This window comes from Prinia subflava, chromosome 15, assembly GCF_021018805.1.
Source record: "Prinia subflava isolate CZ2003 ecotype Zambia chromosome 15, Cam_Psub_1.2, whole genome shotgun sequence".
NCBI lineage: Eukaryota > Metazoa > Chordata > Aves > Passeriformes > Cisticolidae > Prinia > Prinia subflava.
Window position 1 is genome coordinate 6150508 of NC_086261.1, and position 17416 is coordinate 6167923.

The 17416-nt window shown below is 45.7% G+C and overlaps 1 protein-coding gene across 1 annotated transcript in view; it reads right to left on the bottom strand.

The window, feature by feature from the left end:
- The window catches only part of SLCO3A1 (solute carrier organic anion transporter family member 3A1), a 137464-nt gene extending 126256 nt beyond the window's left edge, over window positions 1–11208 (bottom strand). The window contains exon 1 of the mRNA XM_063412505.1: window positions 10796–11208. Within this exon, the coding sequence (XP_063268575.1) occupies window positions 10796–10969 (174 nt within the window). The 5' untranslated portion in view covers window positions 10970–11208. The remainder of the gene's footprint in view (window positions 1–10795) is intronic.
- Between the last annotated feature and the right edge of the window lie 6208 nt (window positions 11209–17416).

Here is a 17416-nt window from a genome sequence, read left to right on the forward strand (position 1 = left end):
CCATAGGGCCCAAATGCTTCCATCAGAAACAGCAAGAAGAAATTTGAAACTTCTGCTTTTCTTGCTAAGAAAGAGCAAGAAGTGAGATTAAGTACAACACAGTAACCTTGGTGCATCCTCATCTATGGAAAACACTGAACTTCTGTACAGGGCCAGCATCTGAGAAAGCTTGTGCAGTTGTGCCAAATGACACAGCAAACCCACAAAACTGTGCCTCTAGCACATGGCTTGCTAGTGTGGCTTAACTTCAATAGCCATCAAATAACTCCCAGGCTGATTTTGGAATCCATTCATTCACACAGTGATTTGTCAATGCAGATGCAGCCTCAATTAAGCAAATCAGCTCATGGAAGTGAACAGTTTATCTAGCTCCACAGAATACTTGAATACTTTCAACGTTTGCTCTCAAGCTCTCTGAAGCTGGTAGGTTTGAATCCCAAAAACTGTGAGAGAGCTTTTCAGTAACCCTAAGCAGCTCCCTTGAGGTACAATTTTTAGTAGTATTAAATATCACAGACTATAGATAGAGAACTAACAAAACCCAAAACCTAGTCTTAGACTAGCATCTAGGTTGCATTATGACCCAAGGGCTCAAGCAGCCCTGTGGTTTTGGTATCACATTTGGATATCAAAAATAGAAACTTGTGGTCCAAGCATCCCTCTTTGCACCAAAGCTGGAGAACACAAGACCAGGCAGGTTCCTGCAGGAACAGCTCAGTGGGCATTCCTTGCACTGGGTACCTTGGATGAGACCATCCAGAGGATCACCCAAACAGCCATCACTGCCCTTCACAAACAAGCACCCCTAGACAAGGCATCCCTTCAGCTGAAGCCCCTGTCCCTCAGCCAGCAGCTGCACTGACTTCAGACATAAGGACCTGCATTATAACTAGCCATAGGCAGCAGGAAACAAAGTGTGCATCTCATGCAGAGGCTGAAAGGCCCATTGTAATTAACCACTCTCAGCCCTGTACGCTGGACAAGACAAAAACAAAACCCACAGTTTTCCTTTGCTGGTAAGCCCTAAAAACACTGCCCACTATTTCTCATAAAGGGCCTGTATGTCCAGCACTTTCTCCATCACAAGCCAGAGCATTTGGCATAGGCTGTGGGAAGGTTAATTCCCACAAAAATCACATTTTAGGGACAATGCCTGCAGGACAAAAGGAACACTCCCATGTCACACAGACACGCTTCTCCTTGGCCTGAACCTTGCTGCCCAGTGGGACACCACAAAAACCAGTGACTGATCACCAAGAGCACACAGGACCCAAGCACAGGGGAAACCCTTTATCCAGTGGCAGCCAACATCTCTGCAAAGAGCACATCAGTGCTCAAATATGGTTCATGTTTTACTTTAGCTCATGGCGAGAGTGGATGGTCTCCCAGCAGAGCACAGTGAGGATCTGGTAGAGATATATTCCCAGAGAGCCTAGGGAAAAAAAAAGGGATGGGATGGGGGAATATAGTGTTTTGATTTTTGGCTTAGTTTTAAACATCAAAATCTATTTTAATTGGCAATTAAAATTAATTTTCCCAGGTCAAATCTGTTTTATCCCTGACAGTAATTGCTTTATCTCAACCCACAAGCTTTTTCACCTCATTTTCTGCCCCCAGTGTGTGGAGGGAGTGAGAGAGAAGCTGGGTGGGGATCTGGCTGCAGACCAAGGTTAACACACCACAACATCTCACCAAGGAAGGTGGACACCCTTTAACAAAAAAAGAGGTAAAGCTTGAGAAATCACTTGGACAAAATAGCTTTCCTAAATCACAACAATTACAACTCTTCTTGCAGCTCAGTGAGATGATGAGAAGCAAGCTGTAGGACTGAAAAACTGAAAGTCTTGAGTTTTTCCTCTTGAAAATCAAACCTTAGTTATATACTGTTCTTTTTCTGTTGTTTCCAAATTACTGGGTAAGAAGGGATCCATCCCTAATTTGGCACCTCAATGCATCATCGTACAACACTCAGACCACGTCAGGATCAGAAGTGAGCAGGTGAAACTCACTGGCAGGGCACAAGAAGCAGCAGGACACCACTGGGGGCATTCCCCTTTCGTGTTTTTCAAAATAATTTCCTTTCAGTCAGTGTTTTAGCTTCTCTCTTGGAAAGTTTTAAATGCTTGCCCTCTTCTCTCTTGGCATTTCCCAGTGTAGACAGGCACACATGCACATGCACCTCTGGTATTTTCCAGAGGCACAGGGATTGTCCTGCTGCTGTCCCAAGCAAGGCAATGCCAGTCCTCCTTCAGAGACTCCTTCCAAGCCAAACCATGAGGTTCACTCCACATTCCAGCACTAAAACACTCCCAAGCAAATCTCTGGTCTCCTGCTAATGATGTGCCAAATTGTGTTTGCATGAAGCTGAGAAGTGGAAAGAGGTAGCAACTATTTCATATCCTCCTTTTCAGAAATACAAAACAAGAACTCCAGACAATCTTTCTGCAGCCCTTCCTGGTAAAGTTCCACCAAGAGAAAACAAATACCATTCATTGTTTAACAGGACAGGTTGCAAAACTATTAAGTTATGATGTTTTCTCACTCCCTGTTATTCCTTTGGGGAATTAAAGGGATGAAATAAATCTGAAACTACAGAAAACTCATAACTCTGTCCTGCTGTGGCAAACAGGCCCACCACTGCTATCCTCTGGCCATGCTGTTTGAACACAGGTGCTCCTGCCAGCTGAAAGCATGAAAAGCTCAATCTAATACACATTCCAAGATGACTCAAGGAAAAATACTTACTTTTCACCTTAAACATAAATTCATAGAGTAATTCCTCTGTTTTAGGAATGCAGAGGGCACCACTACCTGTCACCCTCCACTGTAAAGCAATTCTCCATTGTCTCATGCAGTTCTGCAGGCATTCAAATGTTAGGTATCACCCTAAAATACACACAGGCAACACTCATTTCAAGGCTGTTTCTTCTATATTGACCCAAACTCAGGGCTGATTTCAAATGAGCCAAAACTCTTTCAGCAGGGGACCAAAACAAAACAAAACAAAAAGTATGCCACAAATATACCACTATTCATCTTTGAAAATGAAAAGTGAAAAATTTCTGAAAGGTTTTTGTATTCTTCCACACCCGTACCACAAATCTCAACAGCCGAGCTTTCTTTCATTTTCCTTATGGCAGAGTCTGTAGCTGCCTTTAAAAAAACACCAAAACAACTAAAGAAAATATTGGATTCAGATGCAAACATCAAAGCATCAAAAAAACAAACCTGCCATAGTTACTTCAGAAACTGGGTGAGTCATGAAGACCTCAGTACAACTGAATTATCCAGGTTCTGTCAAAAACTTCACTGTCATTTGATGGATCACCATAAAACTAAATTTTAAGTATTTTTAAACTTCCAGTAAACTAAGGAATTATTAATTATACTAGTGAACAGCATGGTAAGTATTTAAAAAGGACACTTAAATATTAAAAATAAGCCAATTTCAGTAATCCTTTCCCAGATGTAGCATGGAATAACAACTCCTGTGCCCTCACAGCCACTTATCTAAGAGCCACTGTACCTGCAAACACACAGAAATCATCCAAGTGATAGCTGCAGACACCAAGATGGTGTTAAAAAATACAGGGAAATCAGCTGCCTGCTTGGTGAGGTTTCAAAAGGCTACCATGAAGGGAGAGACAACAGAGGGGAAAAACAGAAACCAAAGCAAATTCCTTTTCTCCTTGAAAATAACAATGATGATAAACATGCAAGCAAACCAGAAATAAATATTTTGCTTTTACTCTGCAGTCATCTAAAATAACTGACTGTGTTCAGGCAGTGCTGCAACAGAAGCTCAGTAAAAGATTTTCAACTTCAGTACAGTGGGCACTGTGCAATCGCAGGAGGGGGCTGCCTGCCTCACTTCAGCAAGGAATATTCAAGGGGAAAAATGCTGAAGCACATCAAATCAAAAATAAGGTTGGGGGAAAAAAAAAAGTTGCTAACTGGAGTGCTTAGAAAATCTGATTTTAGTTCTGAGGTGTTTCTTGCTGAGTGAGGAGAGGCAGACCCAGACCTGTGCTCTAAGTCTTTATCTCTGTATGATTACAACTGCATACCTGCTTAAACATCTGGGAAAAAGAACATTCTTTTCCCCATCCTCTCAAACAGAAACAGCTTGGATGCAGAGACCACCTCTCTGAACACTACAGAATGCTTCCCATACCAGGGCAGAGCCCTCCCAGCTCTGATGGGAGCAGTGACAGGCACTCCAGGAGCCTCCTCAGCAGCCTGCAATCACTATTGATCCTATCCACAGAGCATGGACAGGGCAGTGGGAAATCTCTACTCACCAGAGCAGCCAGCACTGTTTGCTTTGCACTGCCTCTCTGCAAAGACACCGAGTGCCTAGTGGTTGTTCCAAGGTGACCTGGAGACAGGACTCTTGGGGTTCCAGTCCTGGTTTTGCTGCAGAGCTATAATGAAGCCTTGTAAATCAAAATCAGTGGCCCATTTTTCTGTGCAATAGGAAAAACTAAGTCTTCCAAACTTCACTGGAGCACTTAAAGGAGTTACTACACAAAGGACTATCACGTTTATTTAAACTGCTTTGGGTGATGCTTAAAATACAACACTTGTAGTTTCATCTGGTGTTGATCAGGAGACAAAGCTACACTAATTCATCCAAGGTGCAACCTCACCCCCTAAATAGTCTGCCATTGTTTGATCTTCCTGTGAAGAAATAGCAGGAGACCAAGGAGTCTGCAAGTAAGGATTATAATACACAGAGGACAAATTCTTCTTGATGAATTGCAGAACAACCCTTCTGAAGCAATAAATTTACACTGCTGTAGCAGGACAGAAATTGGCTTTTGGTCCTTTACAATATCCTGAAAGTAAGGGAAAAGAAAGCCCATGCAAACCTGAAGGACACCCCTTTGTGGGAACCAGGGAGCATCTGCTCTGCCCTGCAGAGAAGGGGAGGGATCACAGTTCCACAGAGCTCTCTCTGGGACAGGGGCTACACCACCACTGAAGAGTCACACTGCATTCCCTGCTCTAATTCGAGTTCCCTTTAAACCTCAGCTGCAGGAATACTGCAGGCCATTAAACCACACAGAGTCTCTCACACAGGCACCCTGCAAGAGCTGGAGGGATTCTGCAAGTGCAGGCTAGCCAGAAGAAATGAGACATTGGTTTTACGATGGACCATAACATTTCTAACTGTTCTTTCTTTCAGGGCTTACAAACATCACTTGGCCCTTACAGAGAAATGGAAGAACTACCAAACTTTCTGCAAAAAATTAGTAAAAACACTAAAATCAATTGATCCACATTTAGACATCACGTGCATTTTGCCTTTGAATGCATTTAAGCAAGAAGACATCAGATTGTAAATTGCAAACTACACATAATACATAATGTAAGAGATAAGCATGTTACCTCTACACCATTTCATCTATCAGTAGCAGAATAAAAAAAAACCCTTCTCCTAATCAACACATATATGCCAATTACAAGCTTTATTGGTACTCAAAAATCCACACTTGGAATTTGTTTCTATAACATAAACAAAGTTTTTATGTCAATGTGTCCATGCCACACACCCCACAGGAGCCTGAAAGCATCAGAGCATCAGAACTCAGAGCTGGATTTGGTTTCTGCTCCACCCTGCAGTCAGAGATTAGAAAAAAAATAAAAAATAAAAAAATAAAAATAAAATAAAATAATAATAATAATAATAAAAAAAAAACGGCTTCTTCGAGAAGAAGTATGAATGTAGTCAAAAGATCTAGTTTAGAATAACTTTCTGTGCAACTCAGCTGCAGAACAGACAATATTCTCTAATGGGAAAGGCACACTAGAAACAACTTACCAGAAATAACATTGCCAGCAAAGATATATTAAGGGAAAATGAACGGTAAGCAATAACCAGCCAATGCTTGGCAATATTCATCCCCACTAAAACGTTTATTTTCACCCTGTGGGTTTCTTCCCCTTTAACTGCCCCAGTGACAAATAAATTATGAACATTACAGCTAATTTATTACTAAGCACGGCTGAGGATGGAGAAAAAAAAAGACAGCAATATTTTCAAGCTGATTCTTATTCTAGGAAAACAAATACTTTATTAAAAACTATAATAAATTAAAAAAGAAAAACTACTCTTGTAGTTAAGTCTGCCCATGCCTAAGCCATTCAGGCTCTGCTGCTGCTAACCAATCAAATGCTTTATCAATAGCTTCAGAAACAGAACCAAGCTCTTAATCTTTGCCTCAGTTTCCCCACTTGTGACACTTCTCCCACCCCATCCATTCAGACTGCAAATACACAGAGGCAAATTCTATTGTGCAGCACCAAGGACAACAGAAAGCTCTGAAGCACTGCAGTATTCCAAAATCTGACTTTAGTGACATCCTCCATGCAGATCTTGCCAGATTTCAAGGAGGGTTTTGATCAGGTCTGTACACAGAACACAGAATTGTATTTGTTACATTTAACATGGGAGAGGAATGGGTTGCACAGCAAAACAACTTAAAAAATCCAAGAGCTAAATTCTGCTGTTAACCCCTGAGTACCTAGCTGCTCATCACACAGAGCCCCTGTTTCTGTTTGTTCCACCAGGAACCCTTTGGTGATTAACTTCTGTATTTATCTTTGATACTTATCTTTTTCCTGAAGGTGGAATTTCAAGATTTTCATTGGTATCTCAAACCCCAGCAGCAATAAAACCAGAACAGAAGGAGCCTGTCTCAGAGACCACATGCACACACACACTCTCACCTGGAGTCACATAGCACTAATTTTACTGCAGACACTTAGTTAAGAGAGTTTTTGCAGGCTGCAGTCAAACACTGCTGCATGGGGAAAGCTCTCCCCAGGAAGTTAAGCATGGCTCAAAAGTTTTCATTCAGCAAAACAAGAAACAATTTGGCATTCATTCCCACGCAAACACCAATGCACCCTCCTTGGGAGGGACCAATTATTTTCCTTTCCATCCCATGCTCAGGCCAGTCATCCTCTATCACTTGATAAAGCACATGAATAGCTGCATTCAAAGCTGTAGCAAACAGAGACAGCTCAGTAAAGCTCTGTAAAAACAGCTCCCCAGAGCACACCACAGAACTGGTTCCCAACGCGCTTCCCATATGCATGGCCCTTATCTAAAGAAGCCCATGACTTTGGCAGATGTTGGATGCTTGCAACTAGGTCAGTTTGAACCAGAGTGAGCCGAGGCTAAAGGCTAGGGAGAGAAATTAAACTGCGCTCCCGCTCCACAAACTGTGCCTGTCAAACTGAGAGCTCTTTGCCTCCTGCTCAGGCAATGATTTCACCACTGGCTAGGCAAAAGATTTGACTGGCAGGGTGATGAAGTGCCTCAGCGATGAACCGCCAGGAGCACTTGGAACGTTATTACCAGCAAAAATATTCCAAAATATAGTGCACGTAGGAATTCACAGGGAGGGAGGTAGACAGGCAGGAAAGTGCTGCCAAGGTATGTGAATCAGCCTTATCGAAATCCTCATCGCTGCACGGCTGGCATGACTGATCACACTGCTGCATCCACCCAAAAGGAACAAGGCTCCAGCTGGAGAGCAGAGGCTCCAGCCCTTCCCTCCTGGTGCCATCTGCACCAGTCACCCTCAGCTCTTTAATCCATTGCCCAGTGCTGCAGGAGAGCAACTGCAGGTGGAAATCAGCTGGGCTTTTAAAAGTTGCTCAGAAAATCCCCAGTAACTTCTGCAGCAGGAATGCCTGCAGACTACAAGCAGCATTTTCCCCACTGCCACTGCAGTTGCTGGGAAATTCAAGTTTCCAAAAGCACGCAGGAGTAATTAGATGAAGCCAAATAAATGTGTACACAAAACCTTACACGAATATGCAAATAATAGGGTGTATTCAGCAGCCCCAGGAATTAAAGCAGCAGCGCAGCCTTGTATTTGCATAAACTATGCAGGATATGGCACCAAGTAATTTTGGAACATGTGCATTTTGCAAACAGCAAGCATAATAATAGACAAATATTTTGGAACGTGACATTGATCAAATACTCCCTAAAACTTCACATGAAGAACCTCAGAGACACCGCACTATTTCAACACAGACATCTACTGCTGGCATCCTGGGGTATTTTCACTGCTGAGTTCTGTGGGAAAAGAATTGGACTTTATATAGATTTTTATCAGCATTTATTATTTATAAAGCCCTGTTGGCAAGCACAATGTTTTATGAACAAAAAAAAAGTGAATGATCCTTGCTTAAAAACCACATAATGAATGAATGTATACTTTGTACATTCAAGTGGTTGCTGCTAGTCTGTTGCACAGTGAACATGGAAAAGGGGAGGGTTTTTTACATATCTAAAAAGAAATAACAATAGCCACATCTAAAGGTATTGACATTAAAGCCAAGCCCAATCCAAACTGAGCTCTTCAATCACTCCTGAGAAGCCAATTCCCTGGCTTGTTTTCCTAACAAGCTGAGTTTCTGCCCTCATGGTCTCCCTGTGCAAGGCAAAATCTGAGGAAACCAGCTTGTCGCCGTATAAGGCAAAAAAAGGTTTCTCTTCCTGAGTTACAAATAACTAGGGAAAGTCACACATGTGGCCAAGGAAAGCAGAAGTATGAATACAGAACTCCCTCACTGCTGACAGGCTAAAATTAGTAGTTTATTCAACTGCCCAGAACTACACACTGTGCCTGTCCTATGCAGCATCTCCCTATTTGTCTTTCTGTTTGCTCCCCACTTTGTCTCGCCTGCTAATTTGTCCCTCGGGGAGCAGCCCAGCAGCCAGCAGCGAGCCCCAACCATCCCAGGGGCCCGAGCAAATGAATATCCACTTGCAGCTACACCCGGGCAAGTCTGCAGTGCCTCCAGTGATTCCACCCCATGGCAGCACCTGAGAACAGCACTCGGTCTCACGGGACACTCGGTAAAACGATTAAGTCCTCCGTGCCTTTCACCAAGCATCTTTGCTGCTCCTGCCCTTGCTCCCCTGCAGCACCTGTGAGTGCCGGGCAGATTTGCTTTAAGCACAGATTCACCCTGCAATGACAATTCCACATTTGCATCTGTTCATTGTATGAGGAGCTTCATGGTATTTGCAATGACGGCAGATAAATTATACAGGGAACAGAGGAACACTTGCCCAGTGCAGCTGGGCCACTGTTTATGCATGCTAGGGATTGTTTTGAGTTCAGTTTGCTTTTTTTCTTTCCCCCCACCGCCCAGATGTTTGTTACTGCCTGTGGATCCCGCTGGCCGTGGGGCACACTGTCATTCTGCCCAGGACATAGACCTGGAGAAAGGCAGAGAGTGGTGACAGCAGCGCCTCAGTCGAGTCCACCCCTTGGAGGAGGGAGGACTCCAGGAATCACAGAGCTCATCTCCAGGCGGTGGGGCTGGGGTGTGTGAAACACTCCAAAGGAGCAGCAACACTGCTCCGGTACAAAGCACACCCCAGGAGTTGGGGAAAACAGGGAAAGAAAGGCTAAACTGGTGAGGAGAGAGCAATGCAAAGGAGTTCCAGGAATATGCCACGCCAGGAACTAATGGTGCTGATCCTACGTTCAAACACCCCAGCGAGGCACACGGTCCTCCAGCACATCCATACATTCCTGGCACGCTGGTGCCCACTGGGTGACATCACCCGTGGGCTCTTCCTTGGATATTACTTTGAGGAAGGATTATCCTACACTCATTCACACTGACAGCTCACTTTGCAAGTAGCTCATCGGAAACAATATATTTACTTACTAAGGTGTTACTCACATAAAACAGGGATGCGCCTGTCAGGCTCCTACAAATTAAGTTATATCCATATATACTCACCTAGGGTATAGAACTGCTGAATTTATCTCATCAGATGTGATGCAGTTTCCTTTGGAATTACAACTATGTTTCAAACTAAACTTATGCTTTATTATATGGAGATGAATTCTAATTTCCATTTCATATTAAGAGGGAATATTAACCATGGTTTAGTCATATACCTTGAAAAATTACAGATCACATTCAGTACAAATTTGCATAAGTAGTTTGAGCATGTGAGAGAAGCAATGCTAAATACTGAATACAAGTACCAAATGCAGAGTTCTTACATTTACTGTAGAATATATTATGTGTATGGCCTCAAAAAGCCTCAGAGATTACGAATACATTTCTTTTCCATGGAAACTATAATTCTCAAATCCAGCAAGCTATTTTGAGAAATTTAAATCAACTATACACTTACATCTGCTGGAAGCAGAACATTTCCACAGGCTGTACACTTCAAGGCACAAGCACAGCCGTATGGACATCTTCCCAACTCTTCTACTACACTCCTGCCTCTGACACCACATCTCACTATGCAGATTTAGTGCTAAAGTCTTATTTGGATTGTTCTGTACCCAACACCGGGACTTTCGGGGCTGCTGCGCTTTGCACCGCTGCATCACTTAAGAGGATGAGCAAAAAGCGGTAATGAGGGGGGCACGAAATAAATGCCCCGCTAGCTTCTGCCGGTATTTATTCAGTGTGAGGTAGAAAGGCTGGCGCTGCAGCCGAGTGCCCGGCCAGCCGGAGACTCGCGCTGCTGCCAGCCCGCCCTGGGCACGGCCGCGCTCCGGGCGCCCGGGAGTCCCGCGGAGCGGCCGCACAACTTGGGCGGCAGCGGGTGGGTGACCCCTGGGCACTGCTGAGTCATTTCAGCCGCCGAACGCCGGGCTGCCCTGACCCCCTCCCCGGGCTGGGGGCTGCCCGCAGAGCCGCCCCGGCGCCGGGAAACTTCCCCTGCGCTCCGCCGCGCACCCCGCCCGCGGCTCAGCCCCGCCGGCGCGGGGGGCTGCGGGCCGGCCGCACTCACCAGGTAGGCTCCCACCGTGCCCTGGGCCAGCATCAGGGCGCACTCGGACACCAGGAAGAGCTGGATGCTGGAGAAGCAGGAGACCTTCCTCCGCCGCCTGCGCTGCCGCGGCGCGCCGGCCCCCGGGAGCTCGCTGCCGCCGCCGCCGCCCGCCGAGCCCCGCTTCCCCGGCATCCTCCCGGGCACCGCCGCTCCGCCGCCGCGGGATGGCGGGCCCCGCGGCTGCTCCGCGCCTTCCTCCTCCGCCTCCTCCTCCTCCTCGGGGTGCCAATCACAGCGGCAGCCCGCGGCTGCCTCTCCGCCCGCGGGCTGCTGCCATGGCCAGCTCGCCGCCGCCTCCGCCGCCGCCTCCTCGCTTCTCCCCTCCCCTCGCCCGGCCGCGCTCCCTCTCTCCGCCGGCTCCGCGCAGGCCGAATCCGCGTCCCCGCCGGCGAGGGGCGGGGAACGCGCGGGGCTGGGGCTGGGGCCGGGGCTGGCGGAGGCTCCGCGGCGGGCGGGGCGGCCCCGTCCCGGGCTGAGGGCACGGCGGGGGGAGCGGCAGCAGCGCCAGCAGCGACCCCGCTGCCCCCCGGCACCGGAGGGAGCGGGGATGCGATCGGAGGGAGCGGGGATGCGATCGGAGGGAGCGGGGATGCGATCAGAGGGAGCGGGGATGCGATCGGAGGGAGCGGGGATGCCACCGGAGGGAGCGGGGATGCGATCGGAGGGAGCGGGGATGCCACCGGAGGGAGCGGGGATGCGATCGGAGAGAGCCGGGATGCCACCGGAGAGAGGCGGGATGCGACCAGAGAGAGCCGGGATGCGATCGGAGAGAGCCGCGATGGCACCGGAGAGAGCCGCGATGCTCCCGGGCGGCGCTGCGAGCGGGGATTCTCCCCGCAGCTTGAGGGCACGGTGCCCCCGCAGCCGCCCGGCCGGTGACTCCCTGCCGGTGTGTGTCCCCTGTGCCACTCAGCCGTAGGGGCCCCTTTACAAGGGAAACGGAGGGCCCACAGAAATTTAATGTAAGAAATGAGCGGCGGGAGGTCGCTGGCGTCGCGCTGCCGCTGCCATGTGCGCCAGCCTTGGGCAGGCTTCGTGTCCCTGCCACCTGCCTTCCGTGGTGCCCTTTGTGCCCAGCCCCACCTCGAGTTCTAATTTCAAGAGATATCTTCTGCTAAAAACCACTAATCTTCACTTCTACTATTACAGATCGCATTCCTTGTCAGCGTAATGGCAAAACCTGATCTGTTTCACTCTTCACATGCACTTTTCTCGTTCATTTCAGGACCCACACTGGGGGCTGCGCTTCTACTTCCTTGTGTTTAATTAAACTCCAAGTTATGTGGAACTTTAAATCCATAGTCCATTTAGTACTTGGATACTCATGGCCTTTGAGAGGAAGAATTTTCTGTGGAAACACAGGTTACATTTTTCAGAAATACCCCATGATTTGCATCCTAAATTTCATTTTCAAAGGTAGTTGACGCCTTGAAGCTCCTGAACACTTGAGAAGATATCTTTGAAAATGGAACTTAAGACCATTCTAATTTTCATAATTTTCAGGGCATAAACCAGTCAGCACCAGGAAGTCAAGAGAACTGATATTTTGAATAAATCCTCTTTTTCTTCCCATAATCGTTTTTGAGTTTCTTCTCCCAAAATATTATCACCTCTTGGGAGCTTTTTACTTTGGCCTATTTTTACATGAGTAACCTTATCAAACATGATGCTGAAAATCTCTGAGCAGCGTCTCCACCCAGGCTGATGAATCTTTACCTAGACCAGCTGGTGCACACTGCAGAACTGCAAACCATTGCTGGAAAGAAAATGGAGAGGCCTGGCACACTCAATTGCTGCCCTTTGCTCATCTGCTGCCAACAGGTCCCTCCCATGCTGAACTTTGCCACAGCTTTTCCAGCAGGTCTGGGCCACATCAGCAGGTGTCAATAGTCCAGTCCACCTCAGGGACATGGTCTCCAATATTAATGGCCTGAGGCATTGTTATCAGATAATTAGTGAGGAGAACAGTCTGGTGCTTGTAGATGAGTGGTCTTCATTTTAATGAGATACAGATCAGTCCTCCAGACATTGCAATCTTCACAAGATACACCTTAGAAGCTACCTGAGGCCTCAATTGTCAAGGATTTTGCATGAGGCCATGAGAAACTAGCTCTTCCATACAGGTTCCTGCCAGTTCACGAGGTGTTTGTTTTCCATCCTGAAAAAACTGGTTCTTCTGCCAAAGAAACCCCCAAAAAGGCAAGTTTTCCAGAAATGGCATTAGACAACAAAAGTGCTCTTCTCCTTCCTAAAATGTTTATTTAGGCACCTCTTCTATAAAAATCCTGAAGTTGAGAAGCTAGCAGGGTCTCTATCTCTAGATGGTAAATTCACAGACTAATTCAATTAACGTGGCTAGACAGATACTTTGCTCCAGGTGGATGCTGTAGTGCATTATAAACAGGAAGGACAAGTTCACAGACTTTTAAATAAGTGAAACCAGGGTGGTGTCTCTTAAAATACTTGAACATACAGAGTTATGCTAGGAAAAGTCTTAAAATTTCCTGGAAAAAAAAATCCAACAGAACCAATACACATTTTTAGGGCATGCTGGTCTTCCAAGTCATCTTTTGCCTGCTCTAGGTTAGATGCTAAAGGCAGCAAAACTCATCTAACTCACCAAGTATATATCTGGAGGCAGAAGAAAACTTCTGCACGTGCTACTGCAGTTAGCAATATTCAAGTTGATGCTTAAAGCTCTTGAGAATATATATATATAATATATGCAAATGACATCTTGTGTCTTGATCACGTCTTAGACATCCTGTTGGAAGAGTTTGTCCAGGCTGATACACTGCTTGTCTTTCACAAGGAAAACAGCTGCTAGAAAAATTTGACTCTAATACTAATTATCTGAAACATCTGGTTGCTTGGTTTATTGCAACAGAATACAATTTTCTGTTCAGTTTCTGTCTAGAAGAGACAGAATGCCTAGATTTTTTTCTCTTATTTATGTTGTACGCTCACAATTATTTCCTCTAGAGAAATTCCTCCTGGGTTACTCTGCAGAAAGAAAGAGTGAGGGTCTTGCATCTCCACTGAAGTAGATTGGTAGACCTGAGTTTGCTTTTTGCCACCTCTAAACAGACCACATTCCTGAGAGATCTCCGTAGAGTGCTTCAGGGATGGACAAGTGACCTGGTTGGATTTAATAGTTAATTATTGCTATACCCAAACAGCTTTTCTGGCCTAAATTGATTCAGCTTTAACTACTAATGTGTGGAATACTAATGTTCTTGGATTATCATTAGCCTAGAATGAAAAATGACTCCATAGCTAGAATAGTCCCTTCTCCTCAGGGCTCAGCAGTTTTGCCAACACACTTCTCAGCTATTTCCAGAACCAAGCAAGCATTTCCCCCCTCAGTAATTTGTACTAAAACGTCTCACAGATACCTTGTCTGGTTTTTATAAACACTCGGACATTCATTGCTGGGAGGCAGCTTGCTGCCCTAGATAAGAGTGGGCACTCCAATCTTAAACAAGCCAGCTCCCCTGAGACCATCTCATTACCTCTTGTCTCTGGACATTTCCTGGCTGAGTACCTCTGGGCTTGTGTCAATGTTCACCTCTGGGTAACCTTAGCAGAAATGATGCCTTAAGTTTTTGCTTCCATGTTTTTTCTGACTCTGTGCTGCCTAAGTGTGCAGTTCTGAGCCTCCTATTAAGTGCTGGTAAGCTCTCTTCACAGAGCAGGGAGACAAAACAAATCCTACTGGAAACCAAGGACAGCGAGTACAAGTTTCAGACCCAAAAGCACAAACAACAGTGGACTGAAGAGAGAAAAGGATGAGACCTCATAACCTGAAGCTGCAATTGGACAATTAAACCCCAATATGCAGATGGAGTTTTCTTAATCCGTCACCATTCTGAAACAATTTCTGCTTTAGTTCACTTTTCCCTCTCTTGTTTGTGGTTAATATTACTGCAAATTAGCTGTGTAATCATGTGTCTTGGTACTAGGCAGGCATAACTTTTTTTATCACGTGTAGAGTCATTGCCTGTGGTATAAGGGGTGTATGGCACTGAAGAACTGAGAGAGCTGTCTAGGGTGAGGTCCTTAGTGAAGTACTTGACTGGTATCTGACACCTCAAGGGGCAAAAGTGCAAACTGAAAATCTAAGCTTGACCATCAGCAGTGTGGGTAACAGGAGAAGGATCAGGAGAGGATGATTTCCCTTCAGCAGAGCTGGTAAACCACTCCTGTGAAATGTGCCAGCTCAAGCAGCTGAGCTGTATCCTTAGGCATCTCTACAATTGCCATTGGAATCGTATTCCCAACCCTTCCAGACATATTTTACAGTCCAGGGAGCTAATGTGTGCCTCACCCCTCACCCAGTGCAGCCACACTGGAGCACTGTACCTATTCCTGAGGATGTAGCAAGGAAAATCAAGAACAGGTGCTAAGAGAAAACGATGGTCTTACAGAAGACCTGTGATATATATTTTAAAAACAAACAAACAAACAAACAAAAAAACCCCAAAGCAGTGTGGCAACCATAACTATTGACTTCTGCCACCAAAACTGCTCTGGATATTCCCTACAGAGTGACTGCACTTCATCGCTCTCCTTTCCACTGCTGTAGGTGAGCAGCAGCGATTGCAGGCTGACACTCACCCCAGGGCTATGGTTTCAGACAGGTGTTTGTGCAGGGCTGGGGCTGCTCTCCTGCCCCGTGGCCCTGGGTGCCAGCCCGCTGTAAATCGCTGCTAATCTGAGATAATTGCAGGGGTGGCTGAGGAACATCACCGTGAGAGCCGCCCTCGGGCCGTGCTTGCCTCAGTCTGCCGGGCTGTTGTTCTGCCCCTTGATCGGGCAGAGGAGATGCTCTCACCTGGCTGAGAGGATGTCACAGCGCCGCAGGTACAGGAAAACCTGGTCCCTGAGAGGTTTGTATTCTGCCTCCTTCAAAATCCCACCAGTGAAGTTAAAAATCGGGCATAGCTGTCTCAGATACCAGTCTCAGACTACACCCTTTTGGGTTTCTTTCCAGACAGTGTATCCATGTTCGGGCCAGTTTTCATTTGCTTTGAGCCATTTGGATGAAAGGAGAGCTCATGTGCTGCCAAAACAGATTTGCATGCAACGTAAATCATATCCCCTTGGCACCAGATCTGCACCCCTGACTGGTCCTGCTTGGTGCATTTGTCTGAGGGAAGGCTTACATGTTAAGAAAATAAGGAATAACTTCAGATAGGTTCAAAGTACAAGGAAGAAAATGTAAATAGATATGAGATCCCAGAGCTTTAGCCAAGAGGCTTTTCTTTGGGATAACTATGAAATTATGTTTTGTGATTCTCCAGTGCAAAACCCTGTGGACCAGCTGGCATAGGAGGGAGGAGACAGGAAGGGATTTTTAATCACCTACCAGTGGAGAATGGGGGTGTAAGTGTGCCCATCAGCCAAGGGTGTGTGGCAGAAAGGAAAACTGAGACTGGGGCAGCTTGAGGATGTATCAGCAGCTGTCATTTCCAAGATACCATGACACTAACAGTTTTAAAGCAATTTCTTTCTATAAACACTTCCGACTTTACTGCCTTGCTATTTTGAGTCCTGCTGGAGACTTGGACTCATTAAAAAGGCATTTCCTTCAGACAAGCAGATTAGATAGCTGTTCCTTCCCCCACATGATGAAAGGATGGAGAACACCTCACTGAAGCTAAAAAATGCAGAAAATTAGGACACAGTTTAACAAGAGGTCAAGGTTCACCTTGAAAACTCTATCTATAAAAATAATTTTAAAAGAGAGGAGATTCCTAAATGCAAGAATTGGGTGTCTTGTCTGCGATCTACATTGCACAAACCTGGCTCCTAACCTCTAATTACGGTTTCTCAAATAAATGAGACTTGGATCTGAAGGCAGCTGAGTAATCTCTAGTGCCATTGAGTCCATCAGACCTGAGGGAATGCGACACTTTTACAGCAGAACTAGGCACCCAGCAGGATCATGGTCTAAATGGAAATCTGAATGACTTTTGAATTAAAGCAATGTCATTTAGCAAACACAGTATAATTGTGGAGTACCTGCAAATATTGACATCAGCCTAACGCCTCATTTAATAGGAAAGTTAATTTGCAGAATCCAAAAATGAAAAGTAAATTACTGGACAATAGACTGCTGCTTTCCTGACTATTAATCAGCATCTCATAAAGCAATGCTCGTCCAAACTGTAAGTCAATATAAAATAAAAATATTTAATTTCTTTACTGTAAGAATGAGACCTTGAAACTCTAATTCTAGAAGATAATTGTATTTCGTCAGTCAAAAAAAGGAATGTCATCTGTATTTTATACATTGATGTGCATTTGTGAAACAGCTAAAATACTGACAGTAGTAACACCTTATTGCAAATGTTCTGCTTTCCTGTCGCTGTCACACTCTGGAAAATATTCTTGGCCAGACCTATCTGTGGCTAGTGATGCAGCAGAAGGCAATGTTCCCTGGAGTCTGTAAGAATTCATCTTGCAGGAGGTGGGGTAACACGAGGAGCGATGGTGACATCTTTTGTGTAGGAAGTCACCAAACCCTCACACAGTCACAGCTGCTGGTGACACACGGACACTTCTGCCCAACTCTGA